The sequence below is a fragment of the Pungitius pungitius genome, chromosome 20, assembly GCF_949316345.1.
Source record: "Pungitius pungitius chromosome 20, fPunPun2.1, whole genome shotgun sequence".
Lineage (NCBI taxonomy): Eukaryota > Metazoa > Chordata > Actinopteri > Perciformes > Gasterosteidae > Pungitius > Pungitius pungitius.
This window is the reverse complement of record NC_084919.1, coordinates 14,280,228-14,303,558: the sequence shown is the minus strand read 5'-3', so window position 1 is coordinate 14,303,558 and position 23,331 is coordinate 14,280,228. Positions and strand designations below refer to the sequence as shown.

Sequence of the window (23,331 nt, the reverse complement as noted above, 5' to 3'; positions counted from 1 at the left end):
GTAACATGGAGAGGGAACTATCTCCATGTTACTGTATGAAAAGCACAGGTTCCATTCTGCTGCTGCCTTTCAGGGTTTTACAGACCTTTTAATAGTAAAACCACTTAAACAGCAGGTGGGCTTGTCATATTGGAACATCATGTCCATGGCGCGTTGACTCTGTGGCAGATGGAGCTGTGCACAGCTGATGGGGCAGAACATCATCAGCCAAGAGATGCACCTGCTCCAATCAGCTGGTTTGGTTACTTCACACTCAGCGGACTCTTGTGTTCATGTCGATGGCTTCAACAAACAGTCGGAGACTCTCATTTGTTTCAAAATATTTAATTGACATGCAACTAAAATACATTTAACAATATGCTTTCAATGTACAATATCCTACAGTGTACTACGTGACCATTGCTTCGATAATACAGCTGTGCAGCAGGAGGAACTTCTAGGATCGATGGTGTAAGTGGTTCTGGAGCTTAGTGAGACAAAGAAAACAACCTTCCTCAAGGGACTGATGAACAAACCCACGACTCAGACGGACTTGTGACGCAGCTACTAAAGAGGGGACACAGTGAACGAGGTCAGTGAGGTGTCCACAGCTACAAAGGCTAATGCATACAATATGGGATGGGCCAGATAATAAACGTATTAATAGGATTACGAACCCACAGCCGCTATATTGATTCCCAACGTATCAGAGCACCATCTCTTTGTTGTTGTTCCTCCTAGCAGCCGGTCTCTAACACGAGGACACCAGCAGCTTTAGAAAAGACGCTGAGGCTTGGAGTAAAGGATGGACAGGTCTGTAACAGGCTCCTCGTGTGAGCTGATGCGACTCAGAGGGAGGGAACCTGCATGTGGGTCATGAAGGTCCATCACAAAAACACAGTGTGCTGGTGTGGATCTTCGGGGAGATTATTTGAGGGGGAATCATGATGTTTTAGGATTAAAAATGAGAAACTAGAGGGCACCATTTTGGCTGCTTTCATTGAGAAATAACTGAATTAGATCAAATGTTTGTTACGGGAACGAGGTCGGCCTCAGTGACCAACCCGCAGAGTTATCTCTGGACATGTACATCTGTGTAGCATCCATCAGCTCATTGTTGTTTGCTTTTTGTCATCAGCAGAAAGGCACGAATAAACACAGTGACGGCACCACGGAAGCATTGAGTGGCCTAGGGGGGGCGATGGGAGACCAAAACAGAGCTAGAAGGAGAGTGAATATTGGGCTTCAGTCCTCGGATGGCCAGGCGCACAACTCAAAATAAAGAATTGTTCTATCAAAATGGGTCTTTGTGGTGTTTGCAACTTGTTCCCTGCACCCCGAAATGACTAAAAACCTCAGCCTCTCCGAAAAAAGAGGAGCCGACAGATGTATGAAGAGTAAGATTAAACTGATTTGAGATTCCCGTGAAGACACTTTCCTCACCAGCCAGGTACATGGTCAAATACACGATCAGGCAAGTGATCAGAGCACATTTAAGTTGGAGTACAAGACGTTCTAGGTGTGGGACAGCGCTTCCTCTACTTGGACTCGTTCTCGGCCTTCAGCAGCACGGAGCTGATGCCCAGCTTCTTCAGCTCGTCCACCAGATCCCCGTTCTGGTGCATCTGCAGCAGAATGTCGCAGCCTCCCACAAACTCGCCGCTGAAGTACACCTGAGGGATCGTGGGCCAATTGGAGAAGACCTTGACTCCTGTGGAAGTTAGATAGCGTTGATGTCAGAAATAAGGGGTCACAGAGAATCAATGACAAGTTAATGGAATTACAATTCAGTTACATTGCCCTGTTCCAAAGAGATTGGTTTAGCTCAGGAAAAATGCCTTTCAGCATTTTAAACCGATACATGTAATGGTTATGGACAAAAACTCATTTCTGGGTTTTCCACTACTACCTCAACAGCAATTTGACATTTAGTGACATTACGTTATCTTCCTGCAGAAGCCAGGCACTGGTTGTTTGCATGTAGTTGGTGTCTGACACCCCTCACGTAGCCGGTTTAGGTTGTTTATCTCACCACCATGTGAGAAGGCAAGGATAGGGTTAACCCCCCTGAGTCAGAGCTCAGCTGTTTACAACAGGTTTACCGTGTAAGACAAAGACTCCCTACTTCAGTATGTATGGAGGTCTTTATCATGAAGATCTGTCGACCCTTGTCAAACTGAACTGGATTGAGGGAGATTAGTTGCATCACGAGCCTCCCTGGACACAATCCCTTTTAAAGGCCAGTGCTGATGTCACCACACAAACACTTCCTCGTTCCTTAACAGCCGCGCTGTCCCCTAGAACAGGACGGGTTCTAGTTGTGGCTGCATACACCGCCAAGGACACATCTGTCCATACTGATAGAGTAATGGTGGAGTGAAACGAGGACCACTCCCATTGGGGGCTGTTGCAGAGTACTGATAACAACGGAACACTTGAGATGTCAAAACGTTAGACCCGGAGTGTTCCAAAGACAGGAAACGCGTTGTTACACCGTAAAGTGTCCCGTGAGACTCCCCCTGTCAATCGCGGAGGAGTTAAGCTGAAAGCACCGAGTTAGATTGAGAGGCGGACACTCTGTGTCACGTGCGGGTCATGTCGCCTTCACTGACCTTCCCTCAGCTCCGAGTCGTCCAGTACGTTGTACGCGGCGTAGTCGTCCACCCCGTGCATCCGGAGGATCTGAACCACGGCATTGCTGAAGCCACACAGGGGCTGCGCCGGTGTCCCTTTCATAAACACCACCACTTTGTCCTTCTTCACCAGCTCACCAAGGTCTTTTTTGGGTCCCGCCGCCGCGCACAGGAACCGGGCCGACGACGCCGTCAACACGCGTCCGTCGGGCTGTCGAGGCAGATGGACCGCCGCTCCGGTCCAGAGACACTTCGCAGAATATCTAGTTAAAATATTCATGGTCTTTCGTAGTTGTTGTCTTTATGTATTGAGCCGCAACGCCGGGGAAAGTGTCTTAACTGCTTCTGAACAGGCTGGAATGGACTGAACGACGTTATGTGTGTTGATGACGCTATCTGAAGGGGCGGGGCGTGGACGCCAATTGGACAGCTGCACCCAAACGAATTCTAACGATTGGCCGTTGGTACACTAACGCGTCATTTACATTAGATACACTAGGAATTGTTTATACATTTTGAGTTTCAATTTTATAAAATGTAAATAAAAAACAACCCCGACACTATCAAACAACGTATTGCTTGTAGATGTTTTGGAAAAAGGAAAAAGTCAAAGAAGAAGAAAAAAGTTAAACAATGATTTCCCGGTTAACAGCATAAGAACTTCCGGGGTGAAGGTCGCTCTCAGAAGAAGAAGAAGACGGCGGCAGTTTGAAAGATGGCGGCGCACACACAGAAGAATAACAAAAATAACAAGCCCGGAGTATCTGGTGGAAAAGAGGCTCAGCCTCTAATAATCGCCAAAACCCCGGCGGAGGAGCAGCGTCTGAAGCTGGAGCGGTTGATGCGGAACCCGGATAAGCCAGCTTCTATCCCGGACCGACCGAAGGAATGGAACCCGCGGGCTCCGCCGGAGTTCGTCCGAGACGTGATGGGCTCCAGCGCCGGAGCGGGCAGCGGAGAGTTCCACGTCTACCGGCACCTCCGACGCAGAGAGTACCAGAGACAGGACTTTCTGGACAAGATCGCAGACAAGCAGGACGAGGACCAGAACTACCTGGACAAAGTGGAGCAGAACAAACGGGCGGCCGACGACAGAACGGCGAAGCGCCGGAGGAAGCGGGAGAAGCTGAGGCAGAAGAAGGAGATGGCGAAGAAAGCCAAAGTAGAGTCCAAGAACGAAGACGATGCCGACAAGAGCTCGGGCAGCAGCGATGACGGAAAGGAGGAAGAACGGGACAGAGAGGCGGACGATGACGCAGAGGCTCCTAGCTTCATCATGGGGAGGAAATGATCAGACCCGGATGCCCTGCCCGGGTCACAACGCACCCAAAGGAGACCCGTTGAGACACTTTATTATGTTATCCATGATCTTCTCATGTTTCACACAGCTGGCGTCTTCTGAGGCTCCTCGAGTTTGCCAAAAGTTAGGATCAAGTGTTCAGACATTTCATCTGAATTGGTTATTGACTTGTAGGTAATCCAATGCATTTGAATTGGATGCTTTTTTAATTAAATTGTAAAACTTTATACATTGGCATGTTATGTGGTTTATTCCTAACTGATACAACGGATGCGGAACTACTACGGTAATATGTGATCAAGTGAGTGCATGTGTGCATCATCCACATTCGAATGGAGTGGGCTACCGTGGCGCATGGAGTAGAGAGCGCGTGCTGGGAACCGCAGGGTTGGCGGTTCGAGCCCCGGCTGTCCCATGTGCAAGATTGCTCTCTGTGAGCCCTCACGGGTTGAAAATACAATGAAAGTCACTGGATGAATGGCATGTAAAGTTGTGTAATGGACTCTTGTGCAGCCTTGTAAAGATGCTCCCTGCATGGACCATTGCTTGTGGGCACAACAAGGTGGCAGAAAGCAACTCAAAGAATGAAAAGGCGTGACTTCTGGAGCTTCAGAAGACTCACGTGCGATGTTCCTTGGACAAACCCCTGCCTTCCACGGTGGTGGCGGTCTCTCACCGTAGCTGTCACCTTTCTTAAGGCAGGTAGAGCAAAGCCTGACAGCTAGATATTGTTTGAACCAGGGGGAGCTCTTCCTGCTGCGCACGGTCAACTGTCACAGTAACAATTTGATCAGTTTGTTGTAAATCTACTTTAATTTCTTCAATAATAAATCCTGTTCTGTTTGCAATCATACGGAAGACCTTGGTTTAGGTTTACAGAGCAGACCTGTTCATGTGCTGTTATTTCATGTGGATTGGACATAGATTCTCGTCCATTTTGCCAGCTTCTGCTATGATTATGAAAGAATTTTCTCGTCCCTCATAAAACATGCATTGAACTCCCCATTTGACTTTGAAAGAGGAAAATACTACAGAGCTGAGATACATGTACGGTAGGTCTTTGCAGAACAAGCGGGACTGCCATACACATCCTGTTCTACACATTATGATCCAACATGCTTTAGGTTCCCGCAGATATTCTCAAGTGATGGGAAAGTTACCTTTGTGATTGCATCAATCCTTTATCATTTTCCAAAGTGTCCCAATATCATACATTTTTCAATATGAAAATAACCAAAGTGGACAGAGTAGAAGTCCTTCATTCACTAACTTCAGCCTTGAATCAAGTGGGCTGCTCTAATATAATAGTAATACACTATGTTTTAATAAAACCTTTTAAAGATTACGTGGGTCCTTTTTTGGTACTGAGAAGACGGTCATGCAGCAGAGGGCCACACACCACTGTGGCATGAACTCCAGCTGGTGGTGAAGAACATTTCAGAGGGCAAAGAAAAGTCTGCCTGCCGGTCCTCTCAAACCGTCTTTATTGGCAACGAAAGAACTGTGTGGAGTGTGTAAAGTAAAAAGCATGGCTGCAGCTGCTCACTGTTTGTATTCCTTCGTCTGAGGGAAACGTGCTTCTTTCATTAAACAGTGTCATGATGAAGGAAAAGGGCATGTCATTTAGCGGATGCTTTTTTCCAAAGTGACTTAAAATAATTGCAACCATAAGGAAACTCAGAAGAACAAGGAAGTGTAATTTCATAAATAATTTTAAGTACAGTTTAAGTGCTACAGTTAGTGTTTTAGTGGAGGTGTAGTCTGAAGAGGTGTGTCTTTTAGTCTGAAGATGTAGAGGCTCTCTGTGGTCCTCAGAGAGCTCCTTCCACCATTTAGGAGCAGGACAGCAAAGAGTGGTGATCTAGTCGAGTGTTTTGCTCTCAGTGAGGGAGGAACAAGCACCTTGATGTTGGGATGGAGGGTTTCACCATGTCCTGGATGGAGACTGGACCCCATCCATTCACAGCATGCTACCTGAGAACCAATGCTTTGAGTTACAGGCCTCTGCAGGTAACACATACCACCCGTAACCTCACCACAGCTGACTCCCCTCTGGAACCTGTAAGGAAGTCATGTGACTGTCTGCCGGCCTCCACATAGTTCTGTGGACCGCAGCCCACCAGTAGGATCCAGGTGGAGGTGTGTCAGGGGGAGTGGAGCGTGTTCAGGCAAGACTCACCGCCTCACTTTGCCTTTTCGTCATCCTTATTCTGTAAGGAAACCGCAGAGCTCCTCTAATTGCTCCGAGAGCCTCACATATTGGTTTTACCTCGCGTCCTTATCTCCATGATGGATCATAAGTAGACAAGTGTGGTTAAATGAGAATGAAGGACATCGCCAACAGGGAATCCGGGAGACAGTCAGTGGGAGAGATCAGTGATCATCGTGTGCGGCAGCCTCAAGGTACTGTGACTGGAGCTACATATACTGACCCACTGTGTAAAAAACCTGTGTTAAATCCCTGTGTATACATCAAAAAGAGAACACCTTGCCAGGCAACATTTCACTTCCTTTCCCTGCCTTTATCCATCTTCCTCATAGTTATTTTCCAGGTACGTGGCACTGATGTATCTGATTGCCCAATCGTACACCTTGTTTTCCACTTGATGACTAGCTTTTGAAATATTTGCTTCATGTTCCTAAATGTATTCATAGTGAGCAGTCGTTTAGGGTTACCTGCGTTAGGACGTCGATCAGGACCCACAGCGGTCAGACAAAACTTACTAACTTCATATCCCTCATGTGCTACACGGTTAAAACACAACTAACAATATTGTTCAGTGTTCATTCATAAAAAGCTGCTGTTTCCTCTGCTCTAGATGAAAGGAAAGCAGTGCGGAGGAGAACCTTCACCAGGTGGATGAATATGTTTCTGCAGAGAGTAAGGCACAAATCAATACAGAGTTACACTACACTCATAAATGCTGTCACCAATAAAGTTCACCATTTGTTATTTCCAGCGCGACCCTCCAGAAGAAGTGCTCGACCTGTTTACCGACCTTCAGGATGGACGAATACTCATGGCTCTGCTGGAGGAGCTGTCAGGGTGCAAGCTGGTAAAAGCCAAGCTATGAAGTGGAAGCGTTTGAAGAAGAATATAATACAAAACAATTAAAGTTATTTCATTTTCACTGTTCACTGTCACCTTAAGACACATTCCAAAACATGAGTTGTATGATGTCTTTGGTCAGCTTTACAGATTTAGGTCATCTTCTCAACGCATTTTCAGACTGAACAATATTTCCAAAGCCCTTGCGTTCCTCGATGATAGACACGTGAGTATGTTCGCTTGTACAGGGACTAGGCTTTGACATGCCTTGCACTTATATTAAAATCCCAAAGAACAGGATTTGGGTGATGTCTCCTCCCTGTTGCCCCTCAGGTGAAGCTGCCTGGCATCGATGCCACAGGTATCGCTGATGGCATCCCCTCTGCTGTTCTTGAACTGGTCTGGAATATGGTCCTGCACTTCCAGGCAGGTCTTCTCCCCCATCGTCTTCCTACCCGGATGTGTTTATGCAGTATCGCCTGGGTGGTAGTGTTTTGTTACTGACCCACACATTCTTCTCCTTTAGGTAAAGACCCAAGGCCTTCAGAGGAATTTGTCTTCCAGCCTCATTTCCTTAACACCGAGCATTTACCCCTCCTCTAGCGACCTCTTACCACAGCCAAATGACATTGGCAGCTACTGCGGCAACACCCTGCCAAGCAAAGGCAGGAAGGCTGCCAGAGGGCCAAAGTACCATGGGAAAGCAATCAAGAAGCTGCTCCAGTGGGTCCAAAGATGCACATCAAGGTGAGTCTGAAAGACAGCCAACCACTTACCAAGTCATTTTTAATCAATTAAAACCTTCCAAACCTCGGCGGACACCTCAGCAACCATAATGATGGAAGCTCAGTTTGGTTTTGCGATCATAAAATGAAATATCTGCAGGTTTGGGGTGGAGGTGCATGACTTCGGGAGTTGCTGGAGGAGTGGGCTGGCATTCCTTGCTTTGATTAAGTCCATAAACCCAGACCTGGTCGACCTGACGGAGAGTTTCTCCAAACAGCCAAGAGAAAACATCCAGCTCGCCTTCACAATAGCCCATTGCAGTTTGGATATACAACCTCTGCTGGAGCCTGAAGGTAAAATCTCACTCAATAGAAAGGCTCCCATTGATCCAGTTTCATCCACAAAAACACCCTTTTGCTTCTTCGCGTAGGCTGTCCTACGACAAGTAGGTGCTAATGCACGACAAATCTTCATTCTTGTTTTGCACAGATGTGTCTGGCCCTTCACTCGATGAGCAGTCCATCATCACCTACGTGTCTATGTTTCTGGGGCATTGTTCCGGCACAGATCAGGTTCGTACGGCTCGGAGTAGTTCCACTTTGTTGCCTTTGCCTGTTCTAGGTCAGAAAAATGGTCTCAACGGTTAGCTTAGCCTTTCTTAGCTTACGGCAAAGCCGTATATACGCCGTCCCAGCTGCCTACCAGCTGCCTACTGCCCCTCTGATTAACCAGTCATTCTCCACTTCAATGCAAACAGCTAATTGTGCTCGGGGGATGGAAGGTTTTTTCACCACTTTCATGACTGTATATCATTTTGATTTATCACGTCATTTAGTGAACTGTAGAACTGCAGTAGCTGTATGGTAAGCTAAAAGCTAACTTGTTGCTTACGGTGACTTAAAGGGGACATATTATGAAGTCTTTGACACGCTAATGCGTGCTGTCTGGCATGTTCAGCAGCCCCCAAGCGCTGGAAACAACTCGCACATGTTTGTATAATTCCTGTAATGAATGAATACTAATAAATACAACCTGTTTGGATGTTTTGTAGTTCGCACAGTTGGGCACATTTGTCTACATGGCGTCCCAGGCTTAGAAGGCACTAGAACCAAATGGATTCATTACATTTATAAGACCATGTCCCGGCAAGATTTAAGAAAAAGCTGTGGGTTTGCCTGAATCATTTTTAAATGGACTGTTTTGTCAACCTGGGCCAATATATAACGCTGGACATGCACAGAGATTGGTCTGTTTGTGAGGGCGGGGCTTAAAGAGACACGTGGTAAAACTGAACGTTTCAGACAAAAGTAGTATAGTATGAGTCTTAAAACAAGCAGTTTGTGTATGTGTCCTATAATATCAAATGCACAGGAGGAGAGGGGTCTTGATCTTCCCATTTAACTTTTGAGAAAAAAGGGAATGAACTATTTCCTAAGATATTTTATTCTTTTACAAAGAAAAAACAGCATTTTCATTAACACTATATACCAATGAGTATTATAGTATTCCTGTGGTATAATGTAAAACTAAACCCTATATTACAGGATGATACAACATATATCCAAGTGTCTGAGACCCCAAATTGTGGATCACTTGAGTCTGTCAGCACTGAAGAGACCCAAGCTGATGAACCAAAGGCCCAAGCATCAGTCCAAGGTTCAGAGAAGAGCCGCGAGCAGCTACTGTGGAAACGCTGGGCGCAAAGACCCTCAGGGAGCCCCGTAAACACCTTGATTACCACTAGCGAGGCCATGCCCCTATTCAGCAAAAAGAAAATCCGGAGTCAAAGCATTTTACAGCTACCCAGTGCCCTGGATGCAGGGGTACTCAGCCAGGAGATCCGATCAGGGATGGAGAACGCGTCTTCGGATCAGGGCGACAGCAAGCCCACGGTGGATGAAAGTCACTTCTCTTTCAGTTCAGAGGAAGGAATCTACAGCCTGTCAGTGCTGGATTCAGATGAGGAGGAGGCCTACAGCTATATCCTGGATCTGAATAAAGAGGTTTTTCCACCATATAATGAGTTGAAAAGGCAAGTGCCCAGGGTGGAAGAGCAAACAGAGGAAGAAATGTTCATGAGCAGGCACCACACTGAAGAGTTAAAACACCTGGAAACATGGAAGAAGACATCAAACAGGAGAAGACATCTAGAAGACTCAAATGCTCGCCTGATGAAGCGTGGTTGGTGTGAAAGAGAGGCTCCGATTGGAACAAAGAACTCAAAGCTTTTTGATGGAGGTAGTCAGAAGATAGAAGTTGAGAAAAAGATTGAAAGGGGACCTCTTGAAAAATGTGGACAAGTAGAGAAAGTTCTGAAATTCAATGAAGGGCAGGAGAGAAAGTCAGGGAAAGAACAAGTGGAAGGGTATAAGGATGAAGAGAAGGGAACTCAGCAGAGTGTTGGTAATTTAGAGAGTTTCAAGGTTGGAGTAAAAGCAATAGTTTTCACTGATAAGACTACATATGAATCCAAAGGAGCTGGGGAAACTAGAATGAATACAGAAGAAGTAAATGACTCGACAGAAACTGGCCCGAACATGGAAGAATTAACCAATGAAGAAGATGAGGAAGGATGCAGAGATGGAGTGATGGTTGCTGTGGTTGCAGCAGAGCAGAAAGACAGGAACCTTAAGGTGAAGAGACAAGAACTCACTGGCAAGGCGTCAACAGTAGCAGGTAAAACGACCCTCGAAAGTGACACGAGAGCAGGCGTCAACGTCCAGGGTGTCGACAGTAATTGGATACCTGGCTGTACTGCAGCTCCTCCCTCATCCAGGTAGGCTTTAGCCACACCCTCACAAACTGTGGTCACTAGTTTTCGGCTCTCCAGCATAACACACGGCGCAAAGATAATGGTGGTGGATTAACTAATCAATATGTCGGAGACAAGGAGACTTCAATGAACAGGAACCAAATACTTGCCGTTTTGTGTTTTTTTGGTTTTGTTTTCATTTTTTTGTAATTTCAAGCAAAACCACTATGTTTTTTTAATAGAACCCAAGTTTTTCAGAGTTTATTTGTTTTGTTTCAATTTACAAAAAGAATCAGATGTTTCAAACGGTTTACAATTGCAACTGTACTCCTGTAGAAAATACAGTTTTGTCCTAGCAGGAATGTAGTTTTGTTAAGTGGGAACCATAGTCCTTATATCCAGACAAACGGAAGAGTTTTGGCTAACGTTATGTGTTTCAACTTGTCCAACCCAAATAAAGAACGGACCAAAGCCGCCCTACGCTGTGAAACAACAGGGTAAATGCTTGCAGAAATTGTCAAAAGGGGATGCTGCTGAAGTATCTTAAACCTGCATTTTCTAACTCTGCACCAGGGGGCGACTCCTCTGGTCCCATAGAAGTCTATGAGAAAATGTCCCTACTACTACTACTACTCTCTGGATTCATTCTCTTAGTAAACATTGTAAACATGAGTTTATGTCTCAATATCTAGTTCCAAGTCTTCTTTAATACAGCATGATGTTCATTTAGTAAATTATGATCCATTTAGTGTCAAACAGACCATAAAGCCGGGGTGCTTTAGGGCGGGGCTAACTTGTAATTGACAGGTCTCTACCACGACGTTGTGCAGTCTGGTAGTTGTCTGTGTTTTTTGCAATTTTAAACCTTTCAGTCGGGTTTCGCTTCATGAAAGATTTGAACCGGTTTAATCGGCAAAAATGTTACAATCCTGGTTGCAAAAGAACAAGATTGCAATGGCCAAAAAACAAAATAGCGATGTCCAAAATGAGTACCATTAACATACATCATATCTCATTTGGTCTGAGGCTGCTCATCATGCGTCACTTTGGCTGCCAGTCGGCTGGCCCGTTCTGTAGGCTATCAGGCGGCGATTTGGAGCACACATCTGATCTATTTTACGTGGCCAAACATATCCCATCATACATTACGAGCCAATGAAGATAAATCAAGTGTATCACACACATTTATATCTTTAATCACCAATAGGCCAAACTGCTTGGCGACCCGCCTTCTGCGGGCCATCACTCCATGGCTCTCGGCCTGCTGAGACACCTGCAGGAAAAGCATATATTATGCACCGATCTAATATTTGACTAATATTTCTGGGTACATTCCATATGAATGTGGCCCTGAAAGGCGCTGTAGGGGGGATCAGCCCCCATGGCCCTCTATTGAATAGCCATTGCGTGCCTCATTGTCGTCTGTTTCTAACAACTGTGTTTTACCTGCTGTTCAACAGAGAAGGAGGATTCATCACTCAATCCTCTGCTGCTCCTTGGGACGTAACCCCATCAGAGCAGTACATGCTGTTGGTCCTGTGGATCCTGCTCTACTGCTACTTCATCTTCTGAGTGCCCCTGCTGTCCACGCTTCTTGTTAAGATATGCTTATTAGCCACTAACGAGCCAAACAGGGACACTTTGGACTGGATTGACTCTTTATGTGGGTCACAAAATCCCCCGTAAGGAGGCCCTTAATGACTGTGTGAGCTTTTTGCTGGCATCAGAAATGATTAATCATTTGGTTTATAGTTTCAGATAAAATACAGGGTTATCCTCATTATCACACATTTTGTCAGCTACTCGGCCTTACCCACACGTTACTGGGGATGGGTGTGGGCTGTTTGTGCAGGTCCAGTGCCCTGTTTATTTGATGTACGTTTCAGGCAGAGATCCTTCTTTTGATTTCACAGACTTTCATAGACTTTACCAACCACATGGTGGCGTCGCAGCATCACAGAAGCGACTGTCACACAGGTTCGGCTGCTCATCCCTCAACACTTGCTGTTTAGAGAGCAGCTGTATTGACACTGTGGAACTAAGCTGATAATATTTAATGAGCACCTTGACATTTTGCAGCCTCTCACTGTCACTTGCATCATTGTGTATCATTGTCCTCATCGCTACAGATATTGTGTGATAAAGGCTCATCAACAACACCGGATTTTCTTTTCATGACATTTTTGTGACTATGCAATATAAATAATAAATCGTTGTCTCATTTTTAAAATATATTCTGGTCCTTTCCACAAGATCAAACTAGTGCAGTAGACATTCAAGGGACACACTCAATGACTTTGTTGGAATACAAGTGTGTAAAAGTGAGTGAAACTAGAGCAGCATTTATATGCATCCGTTGCATAAGTGTTCAAAATCCATGTTGACCACAATGTGTAAAGGGGGGGACGAGTTGTCCCTGTTGTCAATGTCCACCAAACACACACACACACACACACACCTTTATTGGCGGCTGAAATTCTAAGAAACAAAAAAAATCATGCCGCCTTTGTTTGCTTGGAGCTCAACCCACGGGTCAAGAGCTCATCCCCCAGAGATCAATATACTTTCAACAGTACCACCCCCGCACAAAACCACGAGAACAGCACATCCCCACAGCTGAAGCTAGGCTGGTCTTCTGAGAGACCAACCCAAACCCAGCGCCCTAGAACCAGGCCAGGCCAGGATGGCGAGAGAAGAAGCTTTGATGTTTGCTCTGTATGGTTTTACATGTCTCACTGCGCTGGCATGGCTAACAGGTCTCACGGCAGATGGGTCGGTTCGACGGAAGCCTGAGAAACTTTGAAGCAGGCCTCTGCGAAGGGAACAAGAGGTCAATGAGCAGCTCAACTCATTGGCCCTAAACACAGCCTTGGCCTTTGAGCCGTACCGCAACCTGACAACCAGCGCCGCTGCTGAGCAGCAACAGCACAACTTCCTGTTCTCGCCATTGGGCCTGCGTCAGCTCTGGTGCTGCTGTCCCGGATGTGTGGTTCTGTCAGTCGGAACCAGGCCCTGGAGGCCCTGGGGCTGGCCACCTTAGCTGCTCTTGCAGATCTGCAACACACCCTCTCTCTACATGAAGGGGGTGGGGTCCAAAGGGTAGAACCTGGAACTGGAACGGGAGCTGGCATTGGGGCACCAGCAGGGGTGGAATTTGGAGAAGATGCTGCAAACAGAACTGATGTAGATGATTGGGAGAAGGGTGGGCATGAAAGTATCGGTCAGCTCAGAGTTTTGAGCAGCCTACATGTTGATGGAACACCATGTTCGGAGACGACTCCTCTGAGGTGATGATGCTGTACAACAAGAACTGCTCAGCCACGGCGGTGCGGCTGGCCTCGCTGCAAAACACAAAACACAATGATTGTGAAGCTATATGGGTTCCACCTAAATAATGTACTTCATTCCCCTGTTGGAATGTATCCTGGCACTTCATTTTTATTTTTGGAGATTTCTACTTTCTGGCCGATCTAATTGAGGTTAGGGTTAGGGTAGAATTGAATTGGTTACTGTCAAGGTTCGGTGCTGGAGCCGCAGGCGGAAGCAGGACTCAAATGCAGAGGTTCCCGATCAAAGAGTGCTCTTTATTCCAGACAAAACCAATAACGTGCTCCAACAGCGTGGGACATTTAGACAATGACACGACACTGGACAACAGGCACACAGGGCTTAAATACACAAGGGAGGTGCAGGTGATTGGACACAGGTGGAATCAATCAGGCAATCACAGGACAAGGCAGGAAGTGAAGTTACCCAGGAACACAAGAGACATGAAAACTACAAAATAACACAGGAAGAGAGACCAAACCGTGACAGAACCCCCCCCTCAAGGACCGAATTCCAGACGGTCCTCAAGGGGAACAGAACCAGGGAAACACAGACAAGGGGAGGGAGGGTGGGAACCCAACGATCTTGGACCGCGCAGGGAACTCAGGGTGATGGCGGCCACTCGTCGGGTCCTTCGGGGGGTCTACCGCTACCGGGCTTGAGGGTCTCGGGGGGGCGACCGCTACGGCGGCCGGGCTTCAGGGTCTCGGGGGACCGACCGCTACGGCGGCCGGGCCTCAGGATCTCGGGGGGTCTGCCGGGTCGGCGGCCGGGCCTCGGGGTCTCGGGGGCCCTGCCGGGTCGGCGACCGGGCCTCGGGGTCTCGGGGGCCCTGCCGGGTCGGCGACCGGGCCTCGGGGTCTCGGGGGCCCTGCCGGGTCGGCGACCGGGCCTCGGGGTCTCGGGGGCCCTGCCGGGTCGGCGACCGGGCCTCGGAGTGGCGGTGAGCGCCGAGCTGTGCGGCTGCGGCGTCGTCGTGGCGGGGGGCGCCGAGCTCTGCGGCTCCGGCGTCGTCGTGGCGGGGGGCGCCGAGCTATGCGGCTCCGGCGTCGTCGTGGCGGGGGGCGCCGAGCAGTGCGGCTCCGGCGTCGTCGTGGCGGGGGGCGCCGAGCTGAGCGGCTCCGGCGTCGTCGTGGCGGGGGGCGCCGAGCAGTGCGGCTGCGGCGTCGTCGTGGAGGGGGGCGCCGAGCAGTGCGGCTGCGGCGTCGTCGTGGAGGGGGGCGCCGAGCAGTGCGGCTCCGGCGACGTCGTGGCGGGGGGCGCCGAGCAGTGCGGCTGCGGCGGCCCAACCCCTGACCCCACCCCCCCCTCAAGGGCCGGATCCCAGACGGCCCCCAGGGGTGGGGGGGAGAGGACCAAGGGAGGGGAGGGAGGGGGCACGATCAGGGGCCGTGGGGACGGGTCAGGAGACTGGACTCTGGGGGCCGGAACGGGCGGAGACTGGACTCTGGGGGCCGGAACGGGCGGAGACTGGACTCTGGGGGCCGGAACGGGCGGAGACTGGACTCTGGGGGCCGGAACGGGCGGAGACTGGACTCTGGGGGCCGGAACGGGCGGAGACTGGACTCTGGGGGCCGGAACGGGCGGAGACTGGACTCTGGGGGCCGGAACGGGCGGAGACTGGACTCTGGGGGCCGGAACGGGCGGAGACTGGACTCTGGGGGCCGGAACGGGCGGAGACTGGACTCTGGGGGCCGGAACGGGCGGAGACTGGACTCTGGGGGCCGGTACGGGCGGAGACTGGACTCTGGGGGCCGGTACGGGCGGAGACTGGACTCTGGGGGCCGGTACGGGCGGAGACTGGACTCTGGGGGCCGGTACGGGCGGAGACTGGACTCTGGGGGCCGGAACGGGCGGAGACTGGACTCTGGGGGCCGGAACGGGCGGAGACTGGACTCTGGGGGCCGGAACGGGCGGAGACTGGACTCTGGGGGCCGGAACGGGCGGAGACTGGACTCTGGGGGCCGGAACGGGCGGTGACGGGCGTCTCGGCGCAGGAACGGGCGCTGACGGGCGTCTCGGCGCAGGAACGGGCGCTGACGGGCGTCTCGGCGCAGGAACGGGCGCTGACGGGCGTCTCGGCGCAGGAACGGGCGCTGACGGGCGTCTCGGCGCAGGAACGGGCGCTGACGGGCGTCTCGGCGCAGGAACGGGCGCTGACGGGCGTCTCGGCGCAGGAACGGGCGCTGACGGGCGTCTCGGCGCAGGAACGGGCGCTGACGGGCGTCTCGGCGCAGGAACGGGCGCTGACGGGCGTCTGGGGGCTGGAACCGGCGCTGACGGGCGTCTTTGGGCCCGGTCAGGAGCCGGGGCTGGAGGGGTTCGTCTCCTCCTCCTCCTCGGGCTCTTCTTTCTCGGGTTGAGGAGGTCCCTTAGTTCCAGGCACGCCTTCTGATAGCTCCTGGGACCAAAAATGAAATCCGTCTTACGCTGGAAAAACGGGCTCCTCACATCCAGGTATTCCGGGCCCAAGTCGCACCAGGAGTCTGCTGAGTCCTTCTTTGGTCGTGTCATTCTGTCAAGGTTCGGTGCTGGAGCCGCAGGCGGAAGCAGGACTCAAATGCAGAGGTTCCCGATCAAAGAGTGCTCTTTATTCCAGACAAAACCAATAACGTGCTCCAACAGCGTGGGACATTTAGACAATGACACGACACTGGACAACAGGCACACAGGGCTTAAATACACAAGGGAGGTGCAGGTGATTGGACACAGGTGGAATCAATCAGGCAATCACAGGACAAGGCAGGAAGTGAAGTTACCCAGGAACACAAGAGACATGAAAACTACAAAATAACACAGGAAGAGAGACCAAACCGTGACAGTTACGCTCAGAGCATTGACTTGATATTCCACATCATCACATCTTTCTTTTGGCAGCAGCGACGAGGAGACTGCAACCTTCCTCAAATGCGTTCATGAAACAAACGCAACGTTTCCCACATCATTTTCATCCATTCAAGATTCGACAGCCTCTCTTTTGATGCCATTATCTTGTTTTTTAAACTTTTCTTCTGCAATGGTTTAATCAAATCGGCACCAGCTGCTCATCTTCATGAATTTTCTCCCAACATTTACATAACAGATGCAGCTGCACTTTCCTTTTCCCACTTTCATGGAAATTCTGTATACATTTCTGCTACATCAGCCGAGCAATTATCATTTGGTTGTTGCAAACAAACATGAATGCATCATTTTTCATGTCCTTTTTAAATACTGTGAAAACCTAAACTGTAAAACTGAACCGTATTAACTGCAAACAAATAAAGTGTGCCTCGACCCAGCAAGGGCAAGTGACACAATATGTTTGAACTAACCTATTTACACATGTGTGTCGTGAAGCTCAGGGTTTTATATATGGGTCTGAGGATGTCAATGTACAGTGATGTTATGCCCTCCATAAAGGGCGTTGGCTTATCCTTGAGTGCACAGCATATCGATCCATGTCACGGCACGGGTCCCCTGCAGCCCCCGGCTTTCTGTTGTTGGCTAGCATGATGAACGATGCTGAGTGGATTCTAAGTCAGCAATAATTACTGCTCTCTGCACATGAGTGAGCCCGAGCCTGCAGTATGGGTCCCACAAGTAGTAACAAGACAACTTCAACGAGAGCAAATCCATTAAAACATTGATTGCTGTGTTTTCACAGGCAGGCAGAAATCCGTTTCCCGAAGTTCCAACCAAGGAAATCCTACAGTTTAGAAGACCTGCTGAGGAACTCTGGGGTGTCATGGGTTTTCTCGCACGCAACCCACTTGAAACTCGCCACGGTTAAGAGGAATCCAAAATATCATATTTCTCTATGCCAAGGTGGATTACCATAAAACCAGGATGCTGAAGCACTTGATTGAGCCCTTACCACACATTCAGAAACCGACCTCTGTGGGATCCATTGGAGTTTTTATGTCACTCTTTAATGGCCACATTCCCTGTCTTCTTTCAGGCTCTTCATGAGGTTATGCTGGAGGTGGAAGAGATCGAGTACGAAGATGGGGGCAGACCTGACAGTTGACTGGACTTCTCCGTTCCCCCGAGGATCACCTTTAACAGGCCGTTCATGCTCATAACCTACGACCATCTCACGGGGCTTGTGGCGCTCATGGGGAGAATTATCGATCCTACAAATGTCTAGACTGGAATAAACAGCGTAGATTTATTGGGCTTTGCTATAATACTACATCCACTTATATTACACAATTTGTGTTTTTTTCCCCCCAATAGAATTGTGTATCATCATGGGGAAAGAAAAGAACTATCCTGCAGTTATATCAAAATGCAGAGTGCTTTGTTTCACCTCCAATTTTCCAAAACATTACAGCCTGATTTACAGTTTTATCCCCCTATGTGCACAAAATGATGAAAAGAAATTCAAATTGAAGTAATTCATCTCTGTGACTGAATCTCGTTCTATTCTTGCAAAAAACATAAAACCCTTTTCTTCCATTACAAAAGCTCTTTTGTCGTTTTTTTCCCCTTGCATTGCAACCCATCTCTTTATCGCTTTGTGCAATTACAGAGAAATGTTTTGCAGGAGCATCTGGGCTTATTTTCCCGAGTCACATAAAAAAGAAATAAAACACTGTTACATCTACAGTACGCGTTTCAGTTTTACCTCAGCAGCACAGGGTTTTGATGAGATGACATTTAGCTCATTGAGGAGATGATAAATGGAGGATAGTTTCATAAACAGGACAACAGATCCATCACAAGAAACAGAAATGTCAGCCTATTAATCAAGAAGGTCCAATTGACTCCTTGGAAAGCAAAGGTTTGTGAGAGTCCCAAAGGGTGACCCCCCTCCCCCACCCTTTCGGTCTTCTGTGTGTTTCCTGTTTCTCAGTGTCAGCTCAAGTCTCCCAGTCAGTAAACTGTTTATTGGCACGTTTTTCCACTCCATAGTATTTATTTACAAAAGAGATGTCCCACGTTCATCTTTCCTCTTCAGCAACTTTTATTTAGTATTCATTATTTGGATCGAGAAGCTCATTGAGATTTGGGGCCAAATCTGCTTTTTTGGTGTGTTAGCTTCGCATTTAATCAACACCTATTGTATTGTTAGTACCAGCCAGTTAACGGACTTGGATCGTGACCGAGGCCGACTGAGTGATGACAGGCAGCAGCCGTAGGATAAATACTGCATTATCTCCCCATGGCTCATTACCCACGTTGTGCTGAGCGAGAGTCTGATAACACAGGACACAAAGTGGGGGATGGCTCTTGGTTAATCTTTGACTCAACCGTCAGCTGACTCTTAGAGCTCTTGTATATAATGGGGACGTTTCTGGCCAACTGTCTGCAGCAAGGAGGACATTATAGGTAAGCATGGCACTTTATTTCAAATGAATGTATACTACTTGAAACATATTAATAGTAATAGACTAACTAATTATTGCAAGAATCAAGTTTAAAATGTACACATTTCAAAATTGTGACATAAGATGTAATCATTTGTAGAGCTATTTAGATGGTAAATCATATCAGTGAACCCTGTTTAACTTATCCACTATTATTATTATTCAGTTGTCATTCCTTTAAAAAACAAATTCCTAAAATAGTTCTATATGATTTATGAAATTCAACAAAGAACTTGTCCTTTTCACTGGACAGGCTGTAAACATGCGTGGGATCCTTGCTAGTTGTGCACTGTCCGTACTGCTGCTGGGTGCAGCCTGGGCAGACCACCACCACCACCACCACGGCGATGGTGCTGCTCACAGCCACGAGGGAGAAGCAAGCTGCCACAAGCTGGCTGCTCCCAATGCTGACTTTGGCTTTGCCCTCTACAAAAGCTTGAGTACCCAGGCTGCTGCTGGGAAGAACATCTTCTTCTCACCACTGGGCATCTCCACCGCCTTGTCCATGCTGTCCACAGGGGCCAAGGGGGAAACCCACCGCCAGATGTTCTCCAGCTTGGGCTACACTGCTTTAAGCCAGATGCAGGTCAACGAAGCATACAAGCATCTTTTTCACATGGTCGAGCACAGCCAGGGGAATCAGCGCCTGGACGTGGGTAACGACGTTGCCGTGCGCTCTGGCTTCAGCCCTCTGGGGGAGTTCCTGAAGGATGTCAAGCACTCCTACTCTGCTCATGTCTTCAATGTCGACTTTACCAAACCTGATGAGGCTGCAGCTGAGATCAACACACACATTGCTGCCAAAACCAATGACAAGATCAAAGATATGGTGAAGGACCTGAGCCCTGAGATGGCCATGGTGCTGATCAACTATGTCTACTTCAGAGGTAGGACACTCGACCATGGAGATTCATTCTGAAAGAGAGCATCCCATCCATGCAGAAAGGCAGCTTTATACAAAACACATTTTTGTATCTAGTTTCAGGAGCATCTCTTCGTATAGGACAACCAAGCATACCACTAATATTTAAAACAAAGTCTGTAAGATATTCAAATAATGCAAGACAAGTATAGCGCATATTGCAACATTATGCAAAACCACAATCATATGAGTTGACTATATTGCAACAACATTGCTTTCATCTCCCATTTCTCCTACAGGACGGTGGGTAAAACCCTTCAATGCTAACCACACAGCAACGGCCGACTTCAACGTGGACGAAACCACCAAGGTTCAGGTAGACATGATGAAGAGGACCGGTCGCTACGACTTCTATCACGACTCGGACAACCACACCACCGTCATCTTGCTGCCGTATCATGGCAACACCTCGATGATGATTGTCCTGCCCGACGAAGGCAAGATGCAGGAGGTGGAGGGCTATATTACTAAGGAACACATCAGGCACTGGCATGACTCACTTTTCAGGAGGTAAGAGGGGAATTTTATTTCCTTTTGAATATATTGATGGTTGTAAAGTGCATGGTTACAGTAAGGTCATTTGTAGGATCATAAGGAATATCCTGGCGTTTGGTGGTCTTTTTACCTGGATAAATGAACGGAGAGGATGAGGTGTGGGATCCTTGCTAGTTGTGCACAGTTTAAGTTGAGTGACCAAGTTGTAGGTCCACTGTATGTATCAAGATATGTAACGTGATGCTCTGCATTCCTTAGTTCTGTGGATCTGTTCCTGCCCAAGTTCTCCATCTCCGCTGATGCCACCCTGGACAGCATACTGAAAGATATGGGCATGGTCGACGCTTTCACGGACAGCGCAGATTTCTCTGGCCTGTCCGATTCTGTAAAACTCAAAGTCTCAAAGGTAGAGGGAGCAAAGACACCCGCACATGTTTATTATGGTGATTGTATTTGGAGAATTGTGTTTGAACATGTGCATAAACACATGATATAGTGTAGATCATGCAGACTCTTTGTCAGCTACAGGTTTCTAAGACCTGCCTTCTAGTGCCAAACTCAACACTAACTGCCTCCTCTCGCTTCCCCCACAGGTGTCCCACCAGGCCATGTTGAGCGTGGATGAAACAGGAACAGAGGCAGTGGGCGCCACCACCATCGAGGTTATGCCCATGAGCATGCCTGAAGTCATGAATCTCAACAGACCTTTCATGGTCTTCATCCTGGAGCACTCGACAAAGAGCATCCTCTTCATGGGCAAGATCAGCGACCCCACGGCCATGTAGGTTCCAGGATTCCAGAAGTGTTTGTTCTATTGTGACACTGCAGTAGGTTTTTAGTAGCCACTGGACATAATGCTCATTTTGACCTCGGGATCTGAAAGCCGTGTACAGATGTCACAGTGATATTTACAGCGTTGGGGATTGATGAATGAAGTGTAGCTCGATGAATACGAGGACAGATCTATCAAGTAACCGAAATGTCAAGTCCATCAATCTGTCTGCCTGACTCATTAATCATCGTCTGTCATCGGAACTTGGCTTTATGTATAAATACATCATTATATTTAGTATCCATCTGAGTTGTGTTTATGATAAAGATGAAAAAACACATAAGTAAGTATATTGCTTGAAGCATTTGCGTTGTTATTGTGCTTCTGCTGTTTCAACATGGTGAAGTGAAGGGAAATAAAGACTTGTCATGAACAACTGGCGTTTGGTCATTTTAACCCTAAGTTCAGGGGTCCAAGAAAAGGACAGAAGGAAACGATCTCCCTGTTGACGTTAGCTCGACCTGTCTGCTAATTCCAGGATCAATTGTATGCAATTGGGAAGTTTCTGCCAAAAAGCAGCAAATATTGTAGTAGTATTAATCATGGCTCTTCAAGGTTCTTCGATAAATACTTGATGTAATTATTGAGGACATGGATTTGAATAATAATTGAAGGTAGTCACACTGACATGGCTATGTTCCTTTTCTCAACAGTAAGCAACTCACTTCATTCCTGTTCAGACACACAACCCAAACACAATGAACAATTCAGTTTGTGTGATGGTCATTGTTATTTTTTCACACCACATTTACCAACAGGATCATATACTGTATATTTCAGGTTCTACTGCCCACTTTGACATAACAGACCATTAAAACCACAGGGCGGGGTGGCGCTGACGATCTGAGCAGAGGGTGTGTGGGGGGGGGGAGGGCCTGACGGTACGGCAAATTCGGCCACGTTCCGTCTGTGGGCAGCGAGTTTGAGGGGTTTCAAAGTGTCTTTTCATTTGACTGTATTTCCTAGTGTCAAGACACTCAACACACTGGCACCCTTCCTCTTCACTTCCCTCAGTATTTATACCCCAGTCGCTCACCCACTTGCTGGCAAAATGTCTTTCTGCTTATTCTCAGACGGATCTCCCGTTGCCGACCCTACCAGTGTCGGTTTAACTCTCTACCCTGACCCCCGGTACACCTACCCGCCCTTTGTCTTACTGTTACTCTGCCTGCTGTTTCCGGAGCTTTGAATAAAAGGCCAAACGATGCCTGGAGTTGTGTGAGTGCATTTGGGTCCAAACACGAACCGTTACAGCAGGGGTCGGGAACCTTTTCGACTGGGAGAGCCATCGAAGCCAAATATTTCTAAATACATTTCATTGAGAGTATTTTTATTGTATAATGTCTTACTTTCAATGTGACTTCTGGTGCTGCATGGTTTTGCTGATGGCCTTGTAGTCTGGTTCATACGTGGTGAGGTTGAGCTTCATGCAGGCGCTGAGGCTTCCATCAGTTAAACGTGAGCGGAGGTCTTAATGCTCCTCATATGCGAGAATGACTGCTCACATGCATATGTAGAGCCAAACATGGTCACACGCTGCATTGTGTGGTATGTCACAGAAAGCTCGTTCCAAGTTTTAAGAATCAGCGTGTCTTCAGCTCGAAGATTTTTCCTTTCTATCTAGTTGTGTTCCCTCGCCAGCTCTCCTCGCTGTAGCGCAAGACTTTCCAACTCCATTAAGTGACCATTGTCAAAGCACCTGCAAAGCTATCGGGATTTCCGCCCCCTTGCTTGGTCCACACACGTAGCTGCTGACTCGTCTGCACTCTCCGCTGTAGATCCTCGCATACCCTTTTCCTGCTGTCCTCTGCTGGATATTTCCATGCAAATGAAGCATGGTGCGTATCAAAGTGCTGCTTGATATTTGACCGTTTCATCGATGCAATGTTATCATTGCGTATTAGACAAACCCCAGATCCTGTTCTCTCCACAAATGCAAATTCCTCTGTCCAGGCAGCCTGGAAT

General features: G+C 48.1%; 4 protein-coding genes and 1 non-coding gene across 7 annotated transcripts; 4 read left to right on the top strand and 1 right to left on the bottom strand.

The window, feature by feature from the left end:
• Nucleotides 1-308: 308 nt before the first annotated feature.
• Nucleotides 309-2,994, bottom strand: glrx5 (glutaredoxin 5 homolog (S. cerevisiae)). Its single transcript, XM_037449571.2, has 2 exons — nucleotides 2,592-2,994; nucleotides 309-1,690 (listed from the first exon to the last, which is right to left on the bottom strand). Exons 1-2 carry the CDS (start codon nucleotides 2,890-2,892, stop codon nucleotides 1,518-1,520), a joined length of 474 nt encoding a protein of 157 aa, XP_037305468.1. The 5' UTR covers nucleotides 2,893-2,994; the 3' UTR covers nucleotides 309-1,517.
• prkrip1 (PRKR interacting protein 1) lies at nucleotides 2,989-4,139 on the top strand. Its single transcript, XM_037449570.2, has one exon. It carries the CDS (start codon nucleotides 3,328-3,330, stop codon nucleotides 3,901-3,903), a length of 576 nt encoding a protein of 191 aa, XP_037305467.1. The 5' UTR covers nucleotides 2,989-3,327; the 3' UTR covers nucleotides 3,904-4,139.
• Nucleotides 4,140-4,339: 200 nt separating this feature from the next.
• On the top strand, nucleotides 4,340-18,199 carry clmnb (calmin b). 3 transcript variants are annotated; one of them, XR_009942802.1, is made up of 12 exons: nucleotides 4,340-6,315; nucleotides 6,732-6,793; nucleotides 6,873-6,968; nucleotides 7,104-7,187; nucleotides 7,295-7,387; nucleotides 7,488-7,708; nucleotides 7,847-8,040; nucleotides 8,177-8,259; nucleotides 9,232-10,463; nucleotides 11,900-13,726; nucleotides 17,413-17,573; nucleotides 17,707-18,199. XR_009942802.1 is itself a non-coding variant. In XM_037449235.2 (10 exons), exons 1-10 carry the CDS (start codon nucleotides 6,231-6,233, stop codon nucleotides 12,009-12,011), a joined length of 2,262 nt encoding a protein of 753 aa, XP_037305132.2. In that variant the 5' UTR covers nucleotides 4,340-6,230; the 3' UTR covers nucleotides 12,012-13,948. The 3 variants fall into 3 exon arrangements, 1 of the variants encoding a protein (XP_037305132.2); XR_005114170.2 differs by having other exon boundaries at nucleotides 17,413-18,199; XM_037449235.2 differs by lacking the exons at nucleotides 17,413-17,573; nucleotides 17,707-18,199 and having other exon boundaries at nucleotides 11,900-13,948.
• LOC119195431 (small Cajal body-specific RNA 13) lies at nucleotides 4,433-4,693 on the top strand. The gene has a single exon (XR_005114217.2). It is a non-coding gene; the product is annotated as a small Cajal body-specific RNA 13 (non-coding RNA).
• Nucleotides 18,200-18,937: 738 nt separating the features above from the next.
• On the top strand, nucleotides 18,938-21,742 carry LOC119194824 (alpha-1-antitrypsin homolog). The gene is made up of 5 exons (XM_037449236.2): nucleotides 18,938-19,079; nucleotides 19,371-20,004; nucleotides 20,279-20,549; nucleotides 20,793-20,940; nucleotides 21,128-21,742. Exons 2-5 carry the CDS (start codon nucleotides 19,380-19,382, stop codon nucleotides 21,317-21,319), a joined length of 1,236 nt encoding a protein of 411 aa, XP_037305133.2. The 5' UTR covers nucleotides 18,938-19,079; nucleotides 19,371-19,379; the 3' UTR covers nucleotides 21,320-21,742.
• Nucleotides 21,743-23,331: the final 1,589 nt, after the last annotated feature.